Raw genomic sequence first — 19,711 nt, 5'->3', positions numbered from 1 at the left:
CATGCAAAGCTACCACACTGCCAAACAAGCACTGTTCCAGGGACCTTCGGAAGGACACTGTATATCAAAGTGGTTTAACTCCCATGCCATCTGCTGTTAAGGAGGGGAGGGTGTTCAGCACAGGATAAAAGCTGGTGTGATTCACAAAGCCATCAACAGTGGTGAAAACAGATGGAGGGGGCAGACATTGGTGGGCCACTTTCCCAAGTGAGAAGAAAGTCCAATGAGAGTAGGTTCCTTCTGCCCATTAATGCAGCCTCTGCTTTGATGTGATAATGGGAAGAGTTTAGAAAGTACATTTCAGGCTTGATTTGATTTGATTTCCAGTTGCTGTTGTAAAACATTTCAGGAGCCACACACTAACAGAGCCAGGCTTTCTCTGGACAAATAGGTGCCCTGTGTCTTAGCTAAGAGCTGGTGCTGGCACAGAGTTAATGAGAAACTGAATCACAGCAAGCAAAGCCTTTGTTTTACGGTTTAGAGAAACTTTAATGTTGATTGTCCTGCAACAGTCTGTAATTAGTACTTAATTATATCACAGCCTATACAGAGAGAGAGCACCATGAGAAAAACAAGCCCAAGCCCCTACCCCACAGAGCTCACAAGCAAAGAGACAAAACAGTTGACAGGGCAGCCCGCGGGAGAGAGCAGGACAGGAAGGATTCTCAAAGGAAGCCGGTTCAGTGGAGGGATTTGAAGGAGATGGATAAAAGGTGGCAAAGCTGATGCAAGAGTATGGGCTGTGTGAGTAATGAAGCAAGAGGGAGAGGAGGAGATGAAGGGAACTGCGAGGAAACAGGCCTGGGGGAAGGAGGAAGTGAGCAGTAAACTAGGTGGGAGTGAGATTATGTAGGGCCTCGAAGAAGAGGATGAATCTGCTGTGGTATACAAGAAGAATGCCAGGGTATGATGTGGGGTTGGGAGTGGTCAGAGGAAGCAGAGGATTTTCCAGAGGAGGCAGGGATAGATTTAGAAGGAAGGATGATATGCAGAGACAATGGCCTCTATCTAAACTCTGTGGAACCAACCGTGACATGTATTGTATCACCATCTAAAGCCAAGCCGCTCTCTAGGTCTGAACATGAAGACAGTCACCTGCTCTATTTCAGACCAACTGACCAAATGCAATTTCTGCACAGAACTGCCGGACACCTGCCTGACAAAGGAAGAGAGTTAAGTAAAGCAGTAACCAGCCTTTCCACAATGGCTGCTCTGAAATTCAGCAGGGAACAAAGAGTAAGCAGGCTACAGGGCACATCTGGAAATACTCTGAAGTCCATTGGCTGCTCGGCTAATCATTTATAACTCACTTCCCCAATGCTGATTTCCCTGCTTATTTATCCACGGATCGAGTGCATGGCAGACGTCTGTCCACGACACATTTTCCTGAACTTTCCTCTTCTGGGCAGAACCACTTGGAAGGTCTGTCCAGAAATGGCGCTTGGTTAACTGCACTGAAGTAGCAAACACTGTGGCTCCTGGGGTCCTAGAGCACAGCCATGACCCATCGCTTTGCTTAAGTCCCTCCTTTTGATCTGCAGCCAGCTGTCTGCCCTATGTTTCACATCAGGAAGGGAGTCCACAGCTGGGTCCGCATGCAATGTCCTCTAAAGCACAGAATGGACATCTCTGCTTTTCAGTCTCCTTTACAAAGGAACTTCGGTGGGAGGCCAGTTTTCCTTTGAGACAACCAAACCTGGCCGCTAAGATCTCCTTGGACAAAGGGACTTACAAAGGCTTGCTCCTCTGCTCCCCCCACCTCAGCCTTCATTACAGCTCCCAGCCACAAACCCTACGAGTAGAAGTATATCCGAAAAGAGATCCAAAAAGGAACTAACAAGTAGCATGTGTAAATTAAGCACAACTCATTCTTCATTAAAGGATGCAGCTCTTGTCCTTACTTTGCTTAGTCCAATCTAGACTGTGAACTCCTCAAGGCAGGTACCTGCTATTGTGTTAGTCTGTGAGGTCCCATGCACAACTATGGCTGTCTGTAAGTAGTTTTCCCTAACCTTGCACACAAAGCAGTGCCTAGCACATGGCAGGTTCTGCTCTCCTGAAGTTCAATAATATTAATATTGTTGATCACCTACCTTTAAAGAGAGATGTAAGTAACCACAGCACTCATGAAAATGAAAGCAGCCTTGCTCCCCCTACAGGAAGGCCAGCATCTCCAGCAAACTGGGGATGGACTTTTTCTTGTGTGCACTTTCAAAAGGCATTTGACAGTGTAAACAGAGAAACAACGTGGAAAATTGTGGAACAATATGAAATTGCAACAAAATTAATCATTATGAAGGTATTCTACACCAACTCAAAATGCTACATTAAAATGGAAAATGGATTAAGCCATTCAGTATCAAGACAGGAGTAAGGCACAGGTGCGTCCTGTCTCCTTTTTTGTTTACGCTAGTCATCGACTATGGATTAAAACAATGCAACAGTGATACAAATGGTCTAAAATGGAACAAATCAAGGCTATTTGAGCTAGACTTCGCTGACAACATCGCTCATCAATGAAGATGCCAATGGACTACAAAAATGCACAAACCAAGTAAAAGTAGTAATGGAGAAGATAGGTTTGAGATACAATGCAAAGAAACGTAAAGTCATGTTAATGGGGACTACAGGGACAGAAATCAAAATTAAAGACGGGAAACTGGCGACGGTGAACAATTTTACATATCTTGGAAGTACCATCAGCCAGATGGTACTAGTTCCGAGGAAGTAAGAAGAATCGGGAAGACAAACGCTGCATTTGGAAGACTCAAAAACATATGGCAACTCAAAAACATCTCCCTCACGACAAAACAATGTATACAAAGCAATTGTTATCACCATCACAACATATAGCAGTGAGACATGGCAACTTACCAAGAAAGAGACACAAAAGTTGGATGCATTTCATCACAAATGTCTGCGAAGAATATTGAAAATAACATATAGAGATAGGAAGACAAATGAAGAAGTCAGAAAAATGACTGGACAAGGCGCCCTCTCACAAACAATCTGCAAAAGAATACATCAGTGGCTGGGACCTGGGCTGAGAATGGAAAAAGAACACTTATCAAATACCGCCCTTGAATGTAAGGCAGAAAACACAAGAAGAAAGAGAGGAAGACCGCGAACAATATGGAAACGAACAGTTCTGAATGACATCAAGCACCTCAACACGAAATGAGACTATTTGGAGAGAAGGGCAGTTGACAGGCAAGGATGGCAAATGCGGGTAGCCCAATGTGCAGCAAAGCATGGGATGGACTAAGTCTAAGGTAAGGCACTTCAGATGCAAAGGCTATTTAGTTACTATGGGAAGGTCCAAAGCATGCTACAGAAAACCAGACCTAAGATTTTTGAATTCTGCGGCAGTCTGATGAAAATTCTGTGGCCAATTAAGATCAAATTACCAAATTGAGGTTTTTACTGGATTAACTATAAAATTAATAATCAAATCAGTGCAGCAGTTCCTGTATCACTGTGATATTAATCCAGTACTGTGAATACTCCATGCACACAAAACAGTAACACAAAAAACAAAAACATTGGTTATAGCAACCTCTACTTGCTCCATTTAAGAGAGAGGAAATTTATAAACCCTTGATCAGTGGCTTTCAATCTGTAGTCCATGGTCCCCTTAAGGTCTGCAGACTGTGGCTAGGATTTCCAAAGGGGTCCGCACCTCCATTCAAATTTTTTGTAGGGATCCGCAAATGAAAAGAGGTTGAAAACCACTGCCCAAGATGGAGAGGACGTCAGCCTGGGGGCTACTGTTCTGACAGCCCAAAGAACAGCAGAGAGTAGGGAGCAAGGAGGATTTTGGTGTCGCTCTGCAGAACCATGGTGAATTGAATTCTTTCCTGGGTGCTGGCTGGTGAGTCTTGCCCACATGCTCAAGGTTTAGCTGATCGCCATATTTGGCGTCGGGAAGGAATTTTCCTCCAGGGCAGATTGGCAGAGGCCCTGGAGGTTTTTTGCTTTCCTCTGCGGCGTGGGGCACGGGTCACTTGCTGGAGGATTCTCTGCATCTTGAGGTCTTTAAACCACGATTTGAGGACTTCAATAACTCAGACATAGGTCAGGGGTTTGTTACAGGAGTGGGTGGGTGAGATTCTGTGGCCTGCGTTGTGCAGGAGGTCAGACTAGATGATCATAATGGTCCCTTTTGACCTTGGAGTCTATGAGATTCAAATCAACATGATTCAAATAATGATTTAAATCAAAAAGCAGGAAACCTTAATTTAAATCTATTTAAACTGTGTTTTGCTTTTTAGTAAATTTCTTAAAGAAAGGTTGATAACCGTGAAAACATGTTGATTGCAATTAAGTACAACCTTTACACTAAATTTGGTGCTTCTTTTCGCTAACCAGGAGGGTACCCTATATCTGTGCATTTATTTAAGCAATTATAAAGCTTAACTTACATTTATTCAGAGTCTTAATTTTTACCTTTCTGATGATGTTAGAAAATGGTGAATAATGCATTTCTTATTCACAAGATGATTAATTTTTTACTTGTGATTTGGGTCAAGCTCTAGTTGGATGGAAATTCAAATTCAATTTAAAATGCACCAAACCAGCTTTTTAAATCAAATAAAAAATATCTTAAATGTGCTGGATTCATAACAAAAAAGTTTATCAAAACACGCTTTTCCTATAAAGCTAACTGATTAAACAAACAAAGGAAGTGTAATCTGCAGTTAGTGAATTGAACTGATTGTTTCTGGTCACCATCTCCTTCAGGATTTTAGAACTAGTGGATCTCACCCTCTCACACCTTGTTTTTATTCATAGATTGGATGAGGAAAACAAGCTTTCCTGCTTTTTCGACTCCCACTTGGTTTCTTAAATAAACTAGTCATTGAAAAGAACCGGTTGAATAAATTGAAACAGAGAAAATATTCTCTCTGCATCTGCAGAAGAGGCTGCTGCTGTCAAAACATGGTTACACTCTTCAACAAACTATAGTTCCAGATTCTTAGCCAAGCAGAACCAATCCACCCAAACCATCCACCTCTCCAAAGAGAAAACCACAGAATGGGAACGCGAGAGGGCATGGGTCAGCCACCTTGCTGGCACAATCAAGCAAACCAAACATAGCCCAAGAGGTGTTTTCAGAACAAGGCTGGGGTATGTCTACACTACAATTAGACACCCACAGCTGCCCCGTGCCAGCTGACTCGGGCTCGTGGGTCTTGGGCTAAGGGCTAAGAAGCTGTTTAACTGCGATGTAGACATTCAGGCTTGGGTGCAACCTGAGCTCTGGGACCCTCCCATCTTGCAGAGTCCTAGAGCCCAGGCTCCAGCCTCGGCATCTACACTGCAATTAAACAGCCCCTTAGCCCAAGCCCAAGTCAGCTGGCATGAGACAGCCAGGGTTTTTTTAATTGCAGTGTAGACTCTGCTGGGGTCCTCCTTATAGACAGAAGGAGTTGCCCTACAAGATTCTAGTAACATACCATAGCAATGCAGCTTTTTGCGGTGGGAGGTTAGTAATTGGCTGACTTTGAACAGCTATCCCATCCCTGGGGTTAGTAGAGGAGTCTGATAGGTAGGGTGCACAGCACTGCCATGAGAAGAAGATAAGCAAAGATGCGCAAACAGGTAGACCTGCTCTGAGTTGGGTTACACAAGACAGTGCTTAGAACGCTAGGGACGCCTGGAGCCTTGGCTATGCTGACCCTCTCCAGCCTCGCTCCCAGCCACGAAGCTGCAATGGTTGGAGCAACAGGGAAAAAATCTTACTGCAGACCCAGCCTAATAGGAGGGGCAGTCAAAGAGTACCGAACAAGCAAGATCCCGAACCATACAAAAAAACCTGAGAGCAGAGCAGGCCAGCAGGGAGGGTTCTGACAGGAGGGAGCCATCACACTAATGCCTCTGGTGGAATAAATGAGCCAGGAAAGCTAACTGGAGGGTACAAGTGCTTGTGTTTCAAATTGTATGAATGAGTCACCACAGAGAGAGAAGGACAAAGATCCCAAATGCAGCACAATTCACACCACCAGTTTTTTCTTTCTAGATGTGCCGCGTCAAAGACGACTCATCTTCCCCCTAGACAATCTATTCCACCCACCCAGAACACAACTACAGAAGAGGAAATTAAACTGGAATTTTATAACCTATGAAATACAAACTTTTACGTTGCCTGCATCTGTACTGCCTTTTCTAAGGACTCCACCATTAGACCATGATTAGGAGAGGAATCTCACAGAGCTATGCAAACATCTCCCCAGAGTTGAGAATGCTACAGGTTTGCAGTTTCTCTCCCTCCTCTGCACCTCCGGGGATGCTGGAAGTGTGTGCTGTGGTTTTTTTATTTTTTATTTTTAAAACATGCCTAAAGAAATGAAACCTGTGTGAGCTAACAGAGCACTGGATTGATTTCTGCCTCTCAGTCTCATTTAAAGCCATGCTGCCCCCAATCAACAAGCCAAAGACCACACTAGAGTAGAGTTTTCTGTTCCATCACTGGGGAACTGTCCCTACGCAACCACAGACATGTGAGCGGGCCTGCTGGTGTGGTGTGGCATTCCTGCTCCAGGCACACATTGCAAGTGATGAGCTATCACCAGCTTGCCTACACTCAGTCAGGCGCAGCTCTTTAAAATGCGGGATACTGCACCCTCCCTTCCAGGCAGGATAGACAAAAGTAGATTCAAAAAAAGAAAGAAAAAAATGTGGATATTTTTATTTAAATTGGATTTTATCCATTTAAATTAAATACATTTTTTAAAAAAATAGACCTCTTTAAAATTAAATTTGAAGTTATGAAAACCTATGTTAAGGCCTAGACTTACTATAATTATAAAAATCATTTGAATTAGGTAATATTCAAGCAACACGTTTGCTGCTGAAGTTTGAAAGAAAGTCATACCACTGAACTGGTGGAAATCACCGGATAAGCTCCTGGAACAAGAGTTTGTTGACGTGCTACCAGCTTTTGACAGCAGTAGTCTCTCCACATACCGATACCTGGCACAACATGTCACAAATCACATTACCTGTTTCTGAGTCGGGGTAACTCAGAAGAAAATTTACTTGAATGCTTCTGGATCAAAGTTCTAAGAGATAAAACCCAAGATGGTGTACTGGTTGGTGTCTCCTAAAGACCACCAAATTACATGAGGGAACAGGATGACCAACTCCTTAGGCACCCTACCTCTAATGTGTGTGTGTGTGTGGGGGGGGGAAATCTCTAAGATCAAGGGGGACTTCAGTTTGAGTGACATATGCTAGAGGTCTCATGCTGACAGTACTAAAACATTCTTGGAATTTCTTAACATTAGAGATGACAATTCCCTAACTCAACAAGTGTTGCATCCAACATGAGGGAATTCTAAATTAGACCTGGTCTTGACAGATACAAAGGAACTGACCACAGAACTAAAAATGAATGGTAACTTAGGTACAAGTGATCATGACTTGATCACAGTTATAGTGTGCAAACAGAATAAAGTCCACAACAGTGATATATATACCAGGGTGCTTTAATAGGGGCAATTTCACAAAGCAGAAAACATTATGAACTTAGTCAGACGAGAGGAAGAATTGATTCAGGAAAATGAGAATGATAATTGGGAATTGGTTAAGAACACTTTACTAGATGCCCAAAAAAGCAACTATTGAAGAAGGCCATACTGGTTAAAAAATAGACCTAGTTTAGAGGGGAAGCAAAGGCAACTATCAAATATATATAACAAATGTACGAAAGGGGAAGTTCCTAGTAATTATTATAAATCAGAAGCAGGGAATTGTAGAAAATGTATAAGGGAAGCAAAGAAACATAAGGAGAAAGCTATGGACAGGAGAGTTAAGGACAATAAGGGGGGGAGGTGTTAGGTATATTAGGAATAAAAAGAATCCTTACAATGGTATTGGTCCATTCCTAGATTAAATGGTAGAATTATCAATAATAATGCAGAAAAGGTAGAAGTATTCAATAAATATAATCCTTCTGTATTAGGCGGGAAAAAAACAGATGATGTAGTTATATGATAACACTCTTTCATTCCACTAGTATCTCAGGAGGCTGCAACACAACAGCTACTAAAGTTAGACATCTTTAAATCAGCAGGTCCAGATAACTTGCATCTGAGAGTTTTAAAAGAGCTGGTTGAGGAGTTTGCTGCACTGTTCATGCTAATTTTCAATAAGTCTTGAAACGCTGGGGAAGTTCCAGAAGACTAAAAGGAAGTTACTATTTGGCCAATATTTCAAAGGGTAAATGGGATGGCCTGTCAGTCTGACATTGATCCTTGTCAAGATAATGGAGCGGTTGATACAGGACTTGCTTAATAAAGAATTAAAGAAGGGTAATATAATGAATGCCTATCAACATGGGTTTATGGAAAATATATCCTGCCAAACTACCTTGATACCTTTTTTTGATGATGTTACACATTTAGTTGATAAAGTTTATAGTGTTAATGTAATATATTTAGACTTCTGTAAGGCGTTTCACTTGGTACCACATGACATTGATTACAAAACTAGACAGGTATCAAATTAACATGGCCCACATCAAATGGATTGAAAGCTGGCTAACGGACAGGTTTCAAAATGTAACTAAGTGGGGAATCATCCTCAAGCAGATGGGTTACTAGTGGAATCCCTCGGGAATCAGTTCTTGGCCCTGCACTCGTTAACATTTTTATTCATGACCTGGAAAACACAAAATCACCACTGGTAAAATTTGCAGAGGACACACACATTGGGGGAGTGGTAAATAATGAAGAGAACAAGTCACTGATACAGAGAGATCTGGATCGTTTGGTAAAGTGGGTGCAAGCAAACAATATGGATTTCAATAGGGCTAAATGTAAATGAACAAATCCAGGAACAAAGAATGTAGGCAGTTCTTCCACAATAGGGGACTCTACCCTGGGAAGCAGTGACTCTGAAAAGACTTGGGGGTCATGGTGAATAGTCAGCTGAACACGAGCTCCCAGTGTGATGCTGTAGCACGGCTGCATGAATAGGAGAATCTCAAGTGGGAGCAGAGAGGTTATTTTACCTCCATTTAGCACTGGTGTGACTGCTGCTGGAATACGGTGACCAGTTCCGGTGTCCGCAATTCAAGAAGGATGTTAATATATTGAAGAGGGTTCAGAGAAGAGCCACAAGAATGATTAAAGAATTAGAAAACCTGCCTTACAATGATAGATTGAGCTCTTCAAGTCTATTTAGCGTAACAAAGAGAAGGGAGCAAATAGTTAATAATGGGCTCTTTAATCTAGCAGAGAAAGGTCTAATACAATGGTTCTCAAACTTCTGTACGGCTGACCCCTTTCACATAGCAAGCCTCTGAGTGTGATCCCCCACCCGCTTATAAATTAAAAACACTTTTATATATGTAACACCATTATAAATGCTGGTGACAAAGCGGGGTTTGGGTGGAGGCTGACAGCTCGCAACCCCCTGAGGGGTCCCAACCCCCAGTTTGAGAACTCCTGGTCTAATACAACCAATGGGTGAAGTTGAAGCTAGACAAATTCAGACCGGAAATAAGGTGTCGATTTTTAACAGTGAGTAATTTATTAACCATTGGAACAACTTACCAAGAGTTGTGGTGGATTCTCCATCACAGACAATTTTTAAATCAAGACTGGAGGTTTTTCTAAGAGATCTGCTCTAAGAATTATTAGCGGGAAGTTCTATGGCCTGTGTTATACAGGAGGCCAGATTAGATGATCAGAATGGTCCTCTCTGACCTTGAAATCTATGAAGAACAGGAAACACAGCTTAACACAGAACTGAGGACTTTTCAATTCAAGTAACACTTTGCCCTTCTCTAGAACCACTCCCGCAAGGCTCTCAGAGCACTTTACAAACCACTATTCAGAAACCCTCACTCAGTTTTATGCCTATATATATATATATATATTTTTTAACTGCTGTTAAGTTTATGTGTAAATGAACCCAGCACATCAGACAGAAAAATAAACAGCACAATTGAAATAAGTAAAATAATTGATGGGTGAGAAAACTGAGGCATACAGCAGTTAAGTGTTTGCCCAAGATCTGAGAGAGTCAGTGTCAGTGTCAGGAGTCCTACTTCCAGGTCCTGGTCTATGCAGTAGATGATATGTTCTTTCTTATGCTGCAAGTGTCCTGGGCAGTTGAACACTACTGGGGTGGTCAGTACAACATCATAAAAGGCCACATTTGGAACAGCATAGTTCTGATTTCATCTCAGGGGATGCTGGTGACTTGAGCTTCACTCGTCTGGTTTAGGTCATCACCACAGAAACCCGGGATGAATTCTAGCCCTTTACCAAACTGCCTGTTCTTTACTCCACATAGAGATCCTCAAATATGTCAAACCCCTTGGCATATTTCACGTCTTCTGGTTAGTCAGCAAGACCAACCTAATAAGGCAAATGGAGACAGGTTGAGTGTTTAATGGGCAGCCTGTACCAATCCAGCTTTAATGGGCTCAATAACTCTTATTCGGAGACTTGGCATTATTAGAGACGCTTGCCAAGTTACTTTTCCCAAGGCCTCTCTCATCTCCAAGCCTGACTCTTCCCATCACTCCAAACAGTTTAGGAGCTGTCAAAGGAGCCTGGAGTGATAATTAGAGTAGTGATGTCAGTAGTACCTGAATGAGCTATTATGGGATACCTCTACTATTGATCTGCTAATAGCCTCTTCAAACAGATCCCACCGCTTCAGGAATAGAGCTCCACTGGTAAGTAGCTATCTCTCAGACAGCAACTCCATTAGCTGGGTGTCAGACCATTTCTTGTCAAGAAAATGGAAATACTTCATAGGCCAGCATGCATTCTGGCTTTTATTCCTCTCTCGATATGGCTTTGTGTTCTCTGCCTGGAATCTGAGCCCAGCCTCATCTCAGAAAGTGGGTCTCAACCTTTTCTCATTCTCACCAAACCCATGCTTTTGCCACAGTCAACACAATTCTACTGCAATCAGGGTGGATTGATTTATATCAAAGTGATCTAAGTCACAGATTTAAATCAGCAAGTAGAAACCTTGATTTAAATCACTGATTTTAATCTTGTTTTGCAGTCGTACTTTTTAGTTATTTATTTTAAAGCAAAGTTGATTCTCATTGGCTGGTAACCATTAAAACGTGATTTGCAACAAAATATAGCCTACACACTAAATTTGGTGCAACTTTTTGCTAACCTGGAGGATATGCTGTAGCGATACACGTTTATTTAAGAAATTCTATAGCTTATTTTACTTAATTTTTACATTTTGTATTATGCTATAAAATAGTAAATGAGGCATTTCTTTCTTACTAGACGAAGACTGTTTTTTTTTACTTGTGATTTTGTCACACTATATTTGAAGTCAGTTAAAAGGCACAAAAACAGCATTTTAAAAACTAATAAAAGTGTGCTGATACACAAGAAGAAAGTACCAAAAAGTTTATCAAAACATGTTTGCATTTAAAATCAATTGATTTATTAAATAAAGTATTATCTGTAGTGATTGATTTCAGAGTAGCAGCCGTGTTAGTCTGTATCCGCAAAAAGAAGAACAGGAGTACTTGTGGCACCTTAGAGACTAACACATTTATTAGAGCATAAGCTTTCGTGGACTACAGCCCACTTCTTCGCTGTAGTCCACGAAAGCTTATGCTCTAATAAATTTGTTAGTCTCTAAGGTGCCACAAGTACTCCTGTTCTTCTTTCTGTAGTGATTGTTTCCTTCAAGATTTTCAAACTGGTAGATCTCATCCTTTCACACCTTGTTTTCCAGTCGATGAATAAACAAGTTTTTCTGCTTTTTCAATTACAATTGGTTTCATACCTTTGAACGAACTAGTCAATAAACTGAACTAGTCAATAAACTGAAATTAAGAAAATATTTTCTCAGCACTTGCAGAAAAGATTACCACTGTCAAAAGCTGGTTTAGTACCTCAATAAATTCTGATTCCGGGGGCTTAGCCAGTGACTTCCACCAGTTCAGTGATTTGACTTTCTTTAAGATTTGGCAGCAAGCACGTATTGCTTCATAGTTTTTAATTTAATTTATTTTAATAGATTATAGACATAGGCCTTAACACAGGTTGTCATAACTTCAAATATTTTTAAAGTAAACCTAAAAGTGCATTTAAGTTATTTTTTTTTAAATCAAATTTAAATCAGAAAAATCCAATAAAAAAAAAAATCATCGATTTTTATCCGCCTGACCGGATTGTGGTTAGGATGCAGGTCCCTCCTCTCCCCCAAACATCCCTCACCACTGACACCTGTCCTTCCTGCACAGCTCCAGTGGTAAACTCCTGGCAAACACCCATACAGATCTCTCTTCAGAGTTCCCCTCTTGGGTAAATGCACCCTCATCTCAGAGTCTCCAAGTCGGAATTGAGAAAAAACTGGTTGCTCCTGTCTAGTCCATCCCTGCATTCTCTGCCTAAGGCAGATTGCTCCCTACAGTACATTCTCAAAAGTTTTGTCCAATCTAGTTTTAACTATCCCAAGCAATGGGGCTCCCGTCCCTCCCCCTGGGAGGCTGGGGCACAGCCTGACAAATCTCACCAGCAGGCTCATTTCTGAGATTTTTCTTCCTTATACCAGGAGAAGAGGAAAAGAAAAGCAATTCTCTAAGAATATCAGGAAAGCGGGAGCATTTCCCTCCCCACAGCATGCCTGACACCTGAAAAGAATCCAGGAAGCCTTTGGAAACCTGCCAGGCTCCTCTGAACATTTGGCCCACTTTCCCTCCACCTAGAAATCATTCCCTTGCCCCGGGCAGCACACTGCTACATCAGTGCCAATACACAGCCGCATTAGAGTCCATCTGTAATTCGGGGACAGAGGCTTGCTTAACCTTGTAAATCAGAGCTTTCATTTTCATTGGCTCTACAAGAACAGAAGCCAGCTGGGCAACATACACAGGCTACTAAGGCATACCACACTCCTTCCCACCGTATAGGGGCATAGCTTTCCAGAACAAACTCCCCCCAAAAAATCACATAGCAATCATGGACTATGCATTCCCCCAACTGGGTCATTCTTGGCAGGATTGCTCTAGTAATGTGCTTCAAATTTGCCAGGACAGTGAATTAGAGAAAGTATCACAGGATCCCTGATGACCACAAAAGGTCAGAATCTTGGCTTTAGGTCTCATCTGCAACATGGTACCCCTGAAAGCCCAGTGTCTTCCTCCATGCTGGCAGACGGTTCTTCTAGTAGTGACTCAGAGGAAAGAGTACCACTTACCAATGACAATTCCATCAGCACGTCCTTGGAGGCTGCCCATGCAAGTTCTGATCCACCTTGGCAAGATCTGATCAGATCACAGCACCAGGTGATATGGCTGCTGCAGGTCAGCTTAGGAAGATCCCAGCTTGACAGGATAAAAGGTTATTTTTGGCGCGTGGGCCTGTCTTACACACGCTTACATCTTCCAAAGCGTCCTTAGGGAGAATGACTTATGTTTCTACAGCACCTTTTATTCTGAAGGAGCCCAAAACATTTTACAATCTGAGCTATACATTAGGAGACTCGTTCCATCCATCACTGAAATGCCAACACCCCCCTCACATTTCTAAAAATGCCAGAACAATTGAGATGATGTGCTGTTTTTCAGACGTTGTTATTTTACTGTCACTCCACAACTCCCTGCTTCAGAAACTTAGTCATGTGTTAGCACCGGTTCCTTTCCCACTCGGGTCCTCTTCAGAAAGTCATGCTATTAGGGCAGTCTGAGCTGGGAGTACTCAGAAAGGAAGTGGTAATTCAAACAGGGATGTAGGCAGTGAGACTGCCTCCAAATCTGGGTGCCCTCATCCCATTATAACCGTGGGATAAGGAGTGACACAGATTCAAAGACAAAATGCCAAGCCAAGCTGAGAAACCATCAAGTCCTCAGGACCTAACGTCTAGGGGCTAGATCCATAAAGGTGACTCAGGGCAGGTCTTCACTACAGGGGGGGTCGATTTAAGATACAAAAATTAAGCTACGCAAATAGCGTAGCTGAATTCGACCTATCGGAGCCGACTTACCCCGCTGTGAGGACGGCGGCAAAATCGACCTCCGCGGCTCCCCGTCGACGGCGCTTACTCCCACCTCCGCTGGTGGAGTAAGAGCGTCGATTCGGGGATCAACTGTCGCGTTCTGACAAGACGCGATAATTCGATCCCCGAGAGATCGATTTCTACCCGCCGATTCAGGCGGGTAGTGTAGACCTAGCCTTAGGCTCAGTGCTGCAATATCTGCCAATTAGTGGAATCCACAGCCCCAAGTTAGGTGCCCATGCTCCTATGCAATGCCTGGGGAGAATGGCATGCCTAAAAACGGACTTCACAGAAGTCAGGACGCTGAGTGGGGAGACACCTAAGCTAGTCAGCAGGAAATGCCGAGGAGAAGGGGTGGGGCCTCAAAGGGAGCTAGGCACCGAACTCTGGGCTGGAGGGAGGCACCTATCTCTGCTTGGGATTCATAGCCACGAACCCACTCCTGTGGCACCAAAGCCAGGCTAGCCCTTTTTAAAAGGAAAAGAACAAGGTGATGGTGGTGTCCTCCTTATAACCAATAGCTAGGGCACTCACCCAGCATGTGGGAGACCCGGGTTCAAATTGCCCCTCTGCCAGATTCAGAACAGGGACTTGAAGCCAGGTCTCTCCCTTCCCAGGTGAGTGCCCTAACCTTGGGCTATAAGGTATTGTGGAGTGGGTGTCGCACTCTCACCTGCTGAAGCTGTTCCACTCTGCTGAGCCAGAAAGTGAGAGACTGACTATCACCTACTGGCTAGCACACTCTTAGGAGACCAGGTTCCAGTCTCTGTTCCAAGAAATATTTGATACCAAGTGGAACAGCTTCAATGGGAGAGATTGAGACATTCACCCCAGAATGCCCCTGGGATGATGATTTGGGGACCCTGTCTGTACAACTTGTGAATTCTGGTTGACATCATGACGTTCTTTTGAGATTATCATGAACATGCTGTATCACAGAAAGCCTCTGTATGTGTATCCACCATGAGCTGGCAGGGTTGGGTCACGTCTTCCCCAGACCAGGGACAATGGAGAATACTTAACGTTAACAACGGTGCTGTGCACAGCCAATAGATATGCTAAGGGAATTTGCTCAAGGTGGGGAAAAAAAGACACTTCCTCGCTCTCAAGAAGGGAGGTGGGAAAATAGAGTAGTAGAAAGTTACCAAACACAGGACAGAAGAGCCAGGATATTGGTAAAGGGGTATACAAACAGACTCACAGTCACACAGGGGAACTTGGGGTGCAGCACACAGGAAATCTGAGCAGGAGGAAGGGATCAGACCGACCAAGGGCAAGATGACTCCATGTTCTAAGCCTAGCCATGCAATGCAGTAGGATGACTCTGGACAACCCAAGGGACTCTAACCCCAACCCAAATAATGTTCTGGAATGGTAAGGAAACTGAGGCAGGGAAATGCACGTTGGGTTATTTTTGTACAGATCTGTGTATCTCTCATGATTAAGGAAAGCGCATTAGTGTGTAAGAAGCCAGTGCGAAGTGTGTGATTTATATGATTTACACTTATCAGGTGCCCCCCGACAGAGAGTTAAACTAACCCAGAAGGCTCACATTTTTGACGGGATACTGGGAGAAGGAGTGTAAGCTATGGGGAGTCTGAAGGGTCAGCACTATGCCCACAGACTACGTACACCATGAGATCTGAGCTCTCAGCTCATAGGCACATCTCTCAGTGTGCAGAGGTGCTAGGAAAGGGACCGTGAGTGGGCTCTGTTCAGACTCTGACGTCTTAAACCACCTAGGAGCCTAGGCTTGGGTAACTTCACAGCAGTCTAGTGAGAGCCCGACCAGATCTGTGACAATCCTATAGTTCAGTGGTTAAAGCACTCACCTGTGTGTCGGGAAAGTTGGGTTCAAGTCCCTGCTCTGAATACAGGAGAGTGAGGATTTGAACTGCGGTCTTGCACAGCCTGGGTGAGCTCTAACCACTGTGCTACTGGATCAGGACAGCAACATCACCTCTTGCTCCTCAACTGTGCTGTGTGTGCTCTAAAGCAACTTCTGAGCCCACCTACCAAATCAGGCCCCTCAGAGAAGATGGGGGCAGAAGGCCCCGTTTGAGGATTCCACAGAGGCTCAGACATAAAGACGAGGTCCAGCAGCTCAGCAATGTCAGGACTAAGGGAGCTTTGCCTACACTCACCAGCTGAAACTTATGTGCCTAGGGACTTTCGATGCCTCCAGGGTTAGGTGGCAGCTGCGTGGGGTTTTAAGGATCCAAGTTTTGAACCTAAGCACCTAACGTGGCAATTAGGCACCGAAAGGCCTTTGTGGCTCCAACCAGAGGTGACCAGCTGTACAGTGCAACTAAAGACTGCGTGAGAACTCTAGGAATTTCAGGAGTCACGTCTTTCAAGACAAATATGTAGTTTGTATCGGAAACAAAAAGCCGACAGGTGCATGCTACATCTTGTTTATCCTCTTAAGCCAGAGGATGGTGAGTGTAAAAGAAGTGAGGTACCAAATCTAATGGAGCCCAGCACTAAACCAACCGTTAAAGTCTTAATACGGTTCTAGAATAAAATTTCCAAAGGCTCCTAAATCATTTAGGTGCTGTAGTGGGGCGGCTGCAGGCCAGTGGGCCAGCAAAGACAGGGAGCCAATCAGGGAAGGCCTTATAGGGAGCCAATCAGGGCCCAGATTGGAGGGAGCCAATCAGGGTCAGGCTCAGCCCTATAAGAAGGCCGCTCAGGACAGGAGCAGGCAGTCTGTCCCAGGCCTTCGACAGGGGAAGGTCTGTCTCAAGGCTGGGAGACTAGCACCTGGGACAGCGCAGTGCTGGGCAGGCCCGGGGGAGCAGAGGGTAACTCCAGCCCCGAGTCTGTCAGGCTGCAGGCCCTGAAGGGAAGGGCCTAGCCGGTGCTAGGGGCTGAAGGGGAAGCGGCCAAGGGACGTGGACAAACACAGGGAGAGAAGGAGGGCAGGACGGCTGCCACTAGAGGGTCCCTGGGATGGGACCCAGAGTAGTGGGCGGGCCTGGGTCCCCCCCTTTGCCCCTTGCCTTCCACCCGGCCAACGGAGCGGCCATCTAGAGCTGCACCAACCCCCTGCCAAGAGGGGAGTGACTTTGAGGGTGCAGTTGGCCACATCGGCCAGGACGCAGAGAGGCAGCTGATTGATCCCCACCCGGAAGGGGGCGAGGATGGACTAAGGGGCACTGCCGGAGGGCATTGGCTCGAAGAGGACGCCGCGAGCTTGGGAACAACGCGGGTCCGGACACGCCAACTGAGAGCGAGACGACGGACGGGACGCCACCAGGAGGTGGCGCTCCACTGGACAGAGTTAATTCCCGAGACAACCAGTAGGAGGCGCCAGGTGGTGAGTCCCAACACCATCACAGGTGCTTAAGTCCCATTTTCAAAAATGACTAAGGAAACTCTGTTGCAGTGACAGCCAATAGGACTTAAGTTCCTAAGTCATTCTTGAAAAGGAACTTCTGAAAATTTTACCCTGGTCTTGTTTCCATCACAAAATAAGAATTCTATTGTCCAAAATTAGCATAACACATTTTGAGTCACGTCACCCAAACTCCGATACCAATCAGTGTCCTAATCAGTTAACGTTCTTCCTGTGCTGTCTTAGGGGGGCGGAAAAAGAACTCACTGTTCCTCAGTGGAATCAAACCTGAATGGGAGAGAGAATCCTCTGCAGGACAGGAGGGATTTTAACAGGTCAGGAATGCAGACCTCTGCCAATTCCTAAAAAGAGCCAGCACTGAACTACCCTGTGTAAGATTCCCAGCCTTTTATTCACCTCTGGCTAATCCAGAACAGCTCAGACAGTTATGGCACAGAAATCTGACCTGAGCCTGTTAAAGAAGTCACCTTATGGACCACGTATTGAACATGGCAAAGGGAAACCCCTTTCAAGACAGTCACCTTGCTCTGCCTATGATCACAGGGCTCCCATCACAGCCCTGATGGTCCAGACTCTGTCTGGAGTCCCCCTTGGTTCGACCTTTGCCACACTCACCTCCCCTGAGTAACTGTACTTTCCTTTCAGGATCTGCCGGTACAAGCGGGTTCGGTTGTCATCCTCAAAGGGCATAGTTCCACTCAGGAGGATGTACGAGATCACACCCAGTGCCCACATGTCCACAGAATTGGTGTAGGGTTTCCTGACCAGGATTTCTGGGGCGATATACTCTGGTGTCCCACAGGTGGTTTTCATTAGGCAGTCATCTCCCTTCTTCCGAGCACTTGCTAGCCCAAAGTCTGTGATCATGATTTTAGAATCCGTTCCAGGATGGTAATACAGCAAATTCTCTGGTTTTAAGTCCCGGTGCGTGATGCCCAGTGTATGTAAGTACTTTACCCCATCCAACACCATCTGCAGCACTCGGGTAGCATCTCTCTCAGTAAAGGAGCCTTTGGCAATGATTCTATCAAACAGTTCCCCTCCGGTGGCCAACTCCATCACCATGTAGACTCGCTCCTGGGTCTCAAACACCTCAATGAGCTGGATGATGTTTGTGTGCCGGACCCGTCGCAACACACACAGCTCTGATTCGCACACTTCCCTCCCCTCCCGGTACTTGGTCTCTATCATCTTGATTGCATAGGGCTGCTTGGAAGCCTTATGTTCCACCCGCACAACACGACTAAAGCTGCCTCGGCCAATCAGGGCTTTGATGTCATACTTGGCGGTCACCCTGGGGTCAAATTTGGCACGGTACTTAGCCACCTTGTTCTTGCGGGGCTCAGGCTGCTCCAGGTAGTTAGGTGGGTGGCCACTGGAATAGGGGTTGGTGTGACAAGGAGGCGAGGGGGAGCCGGCTTTGATAGCAGCTCCACCATCATCCTTGATGAAGTGCTTGTACACGTCATTTTTATGACCAGTGTAAGGCTCAACCTTTTTAACCAGATCTAACTGAACGTCCGTGGGGGGCTCGGGAAGCACTTTGCTTGTCCCACAGCCCATCACTGAATGGTGCTAATCACCCATCAAGGCATTCTCCCAGGGCGACATCAGCAGCAACCGCATCTGGGACAACTCCCACATTCGAACCTTTCAAAAAACAGAGAGAAGAGAGCTAAGAAGTAGGAATTCGAGTAATGACGATTTATAACATCAAACATCATGCAAGCGACCCCTGGCTCAAGACACAGCTGTAGATGAAGGATACAGCCACACCAGTAAATGAGGTGGGTCTTACCATGCATTAGCTAACATGGTAAAATCACTGTGTGCACAAGGCAGTTATACATTAAACATTAGCAGGCCAAAGCAAGCCCTAGAGGAGACCCCAACTGGGGTTAGAAGAGAGACCCCCGTGGGTCAGCTAGTACATTTCCCAGCATTATGGTAGGCCTGAGCAGAGTATCCCTAATATGTCAGTATCCTCTCCGAGAGGCAAGGTGGGTGAGGTCATATCCTTCATGGGACCAACATGAATTGGGGAAAGAGAGATGCTTTCCAGCTACACACAGCTCTTCTTCGGACCTGAAGAATAAAATATCACCTCACCCACCTGGTCTCTCTAATATCCTGGGACTAACATGGCTACACTGCAAACCACAATGGAAGGTAGCCTCTCTTGTGCAGCTTAGGCTTTTGTAAGGCACCCATCACTCTACTTTCTGGGCAAATCTCTGAGTACAGGAATGCCACAGCCTCCCTTGGAAGCTCTCTCTTACTGAACTCTTCCTAAACTTTCCCCTCAGATTTAACTGGGAAACTGTCTCTTAAGTCTGTTACTTCTCATTCTGTCCTCGCTGA

The 19,711-nt window shown here is 44.9% G+C and overlaps 1 protein-coding gene across 4 annotated transcripts in view; it reads right to left on the bottom strand.

Moving 5' to 3' along the window:
- PSKH1 (protein serine kinase H1) overlaps positions 1-19,711 on the bottom strand; it is a 72,498-nt gene that overhangs the window by 43,969 nt on the left and 8,818 nt on the right. For all 4 annotated transcript variants that reach the window (XR_010592650.1, XM_065567543.1, XM_005310103.5 and 1 more), the window contains exon 2: positions 17,966-19,000. Coding sequence is in view for 3 of the 4 variants with exons in the window: in XM_065567543.1 (XP_065423615.1) it covers positions 17,966-18,913 (948 nt within the window). In the remaining variant the exon portion in view is untranslated. The remainder of the gene's footprint in view (positions 1-17,965; positions 19,001-19,711) is intronic.

The sequence above is a fragment of the Chrysemys picta genome, chromosome 14 (genome assembly GCF_011386835.1).
Source record: "Chrysemys picta bellii isolate R12L10 chromosome 14, ASM1138683v2, whole genome shotgun sequence".
NCBI lineage: Eukaryota > Metazoa > Chordata > Testudines > Emydidae > Chrysemys > Chrysemys picta.
Note: the sequence above shows the minus strand (reverse complement) of the source record. Positions and strands in the feature narration are given on the sequence as shown.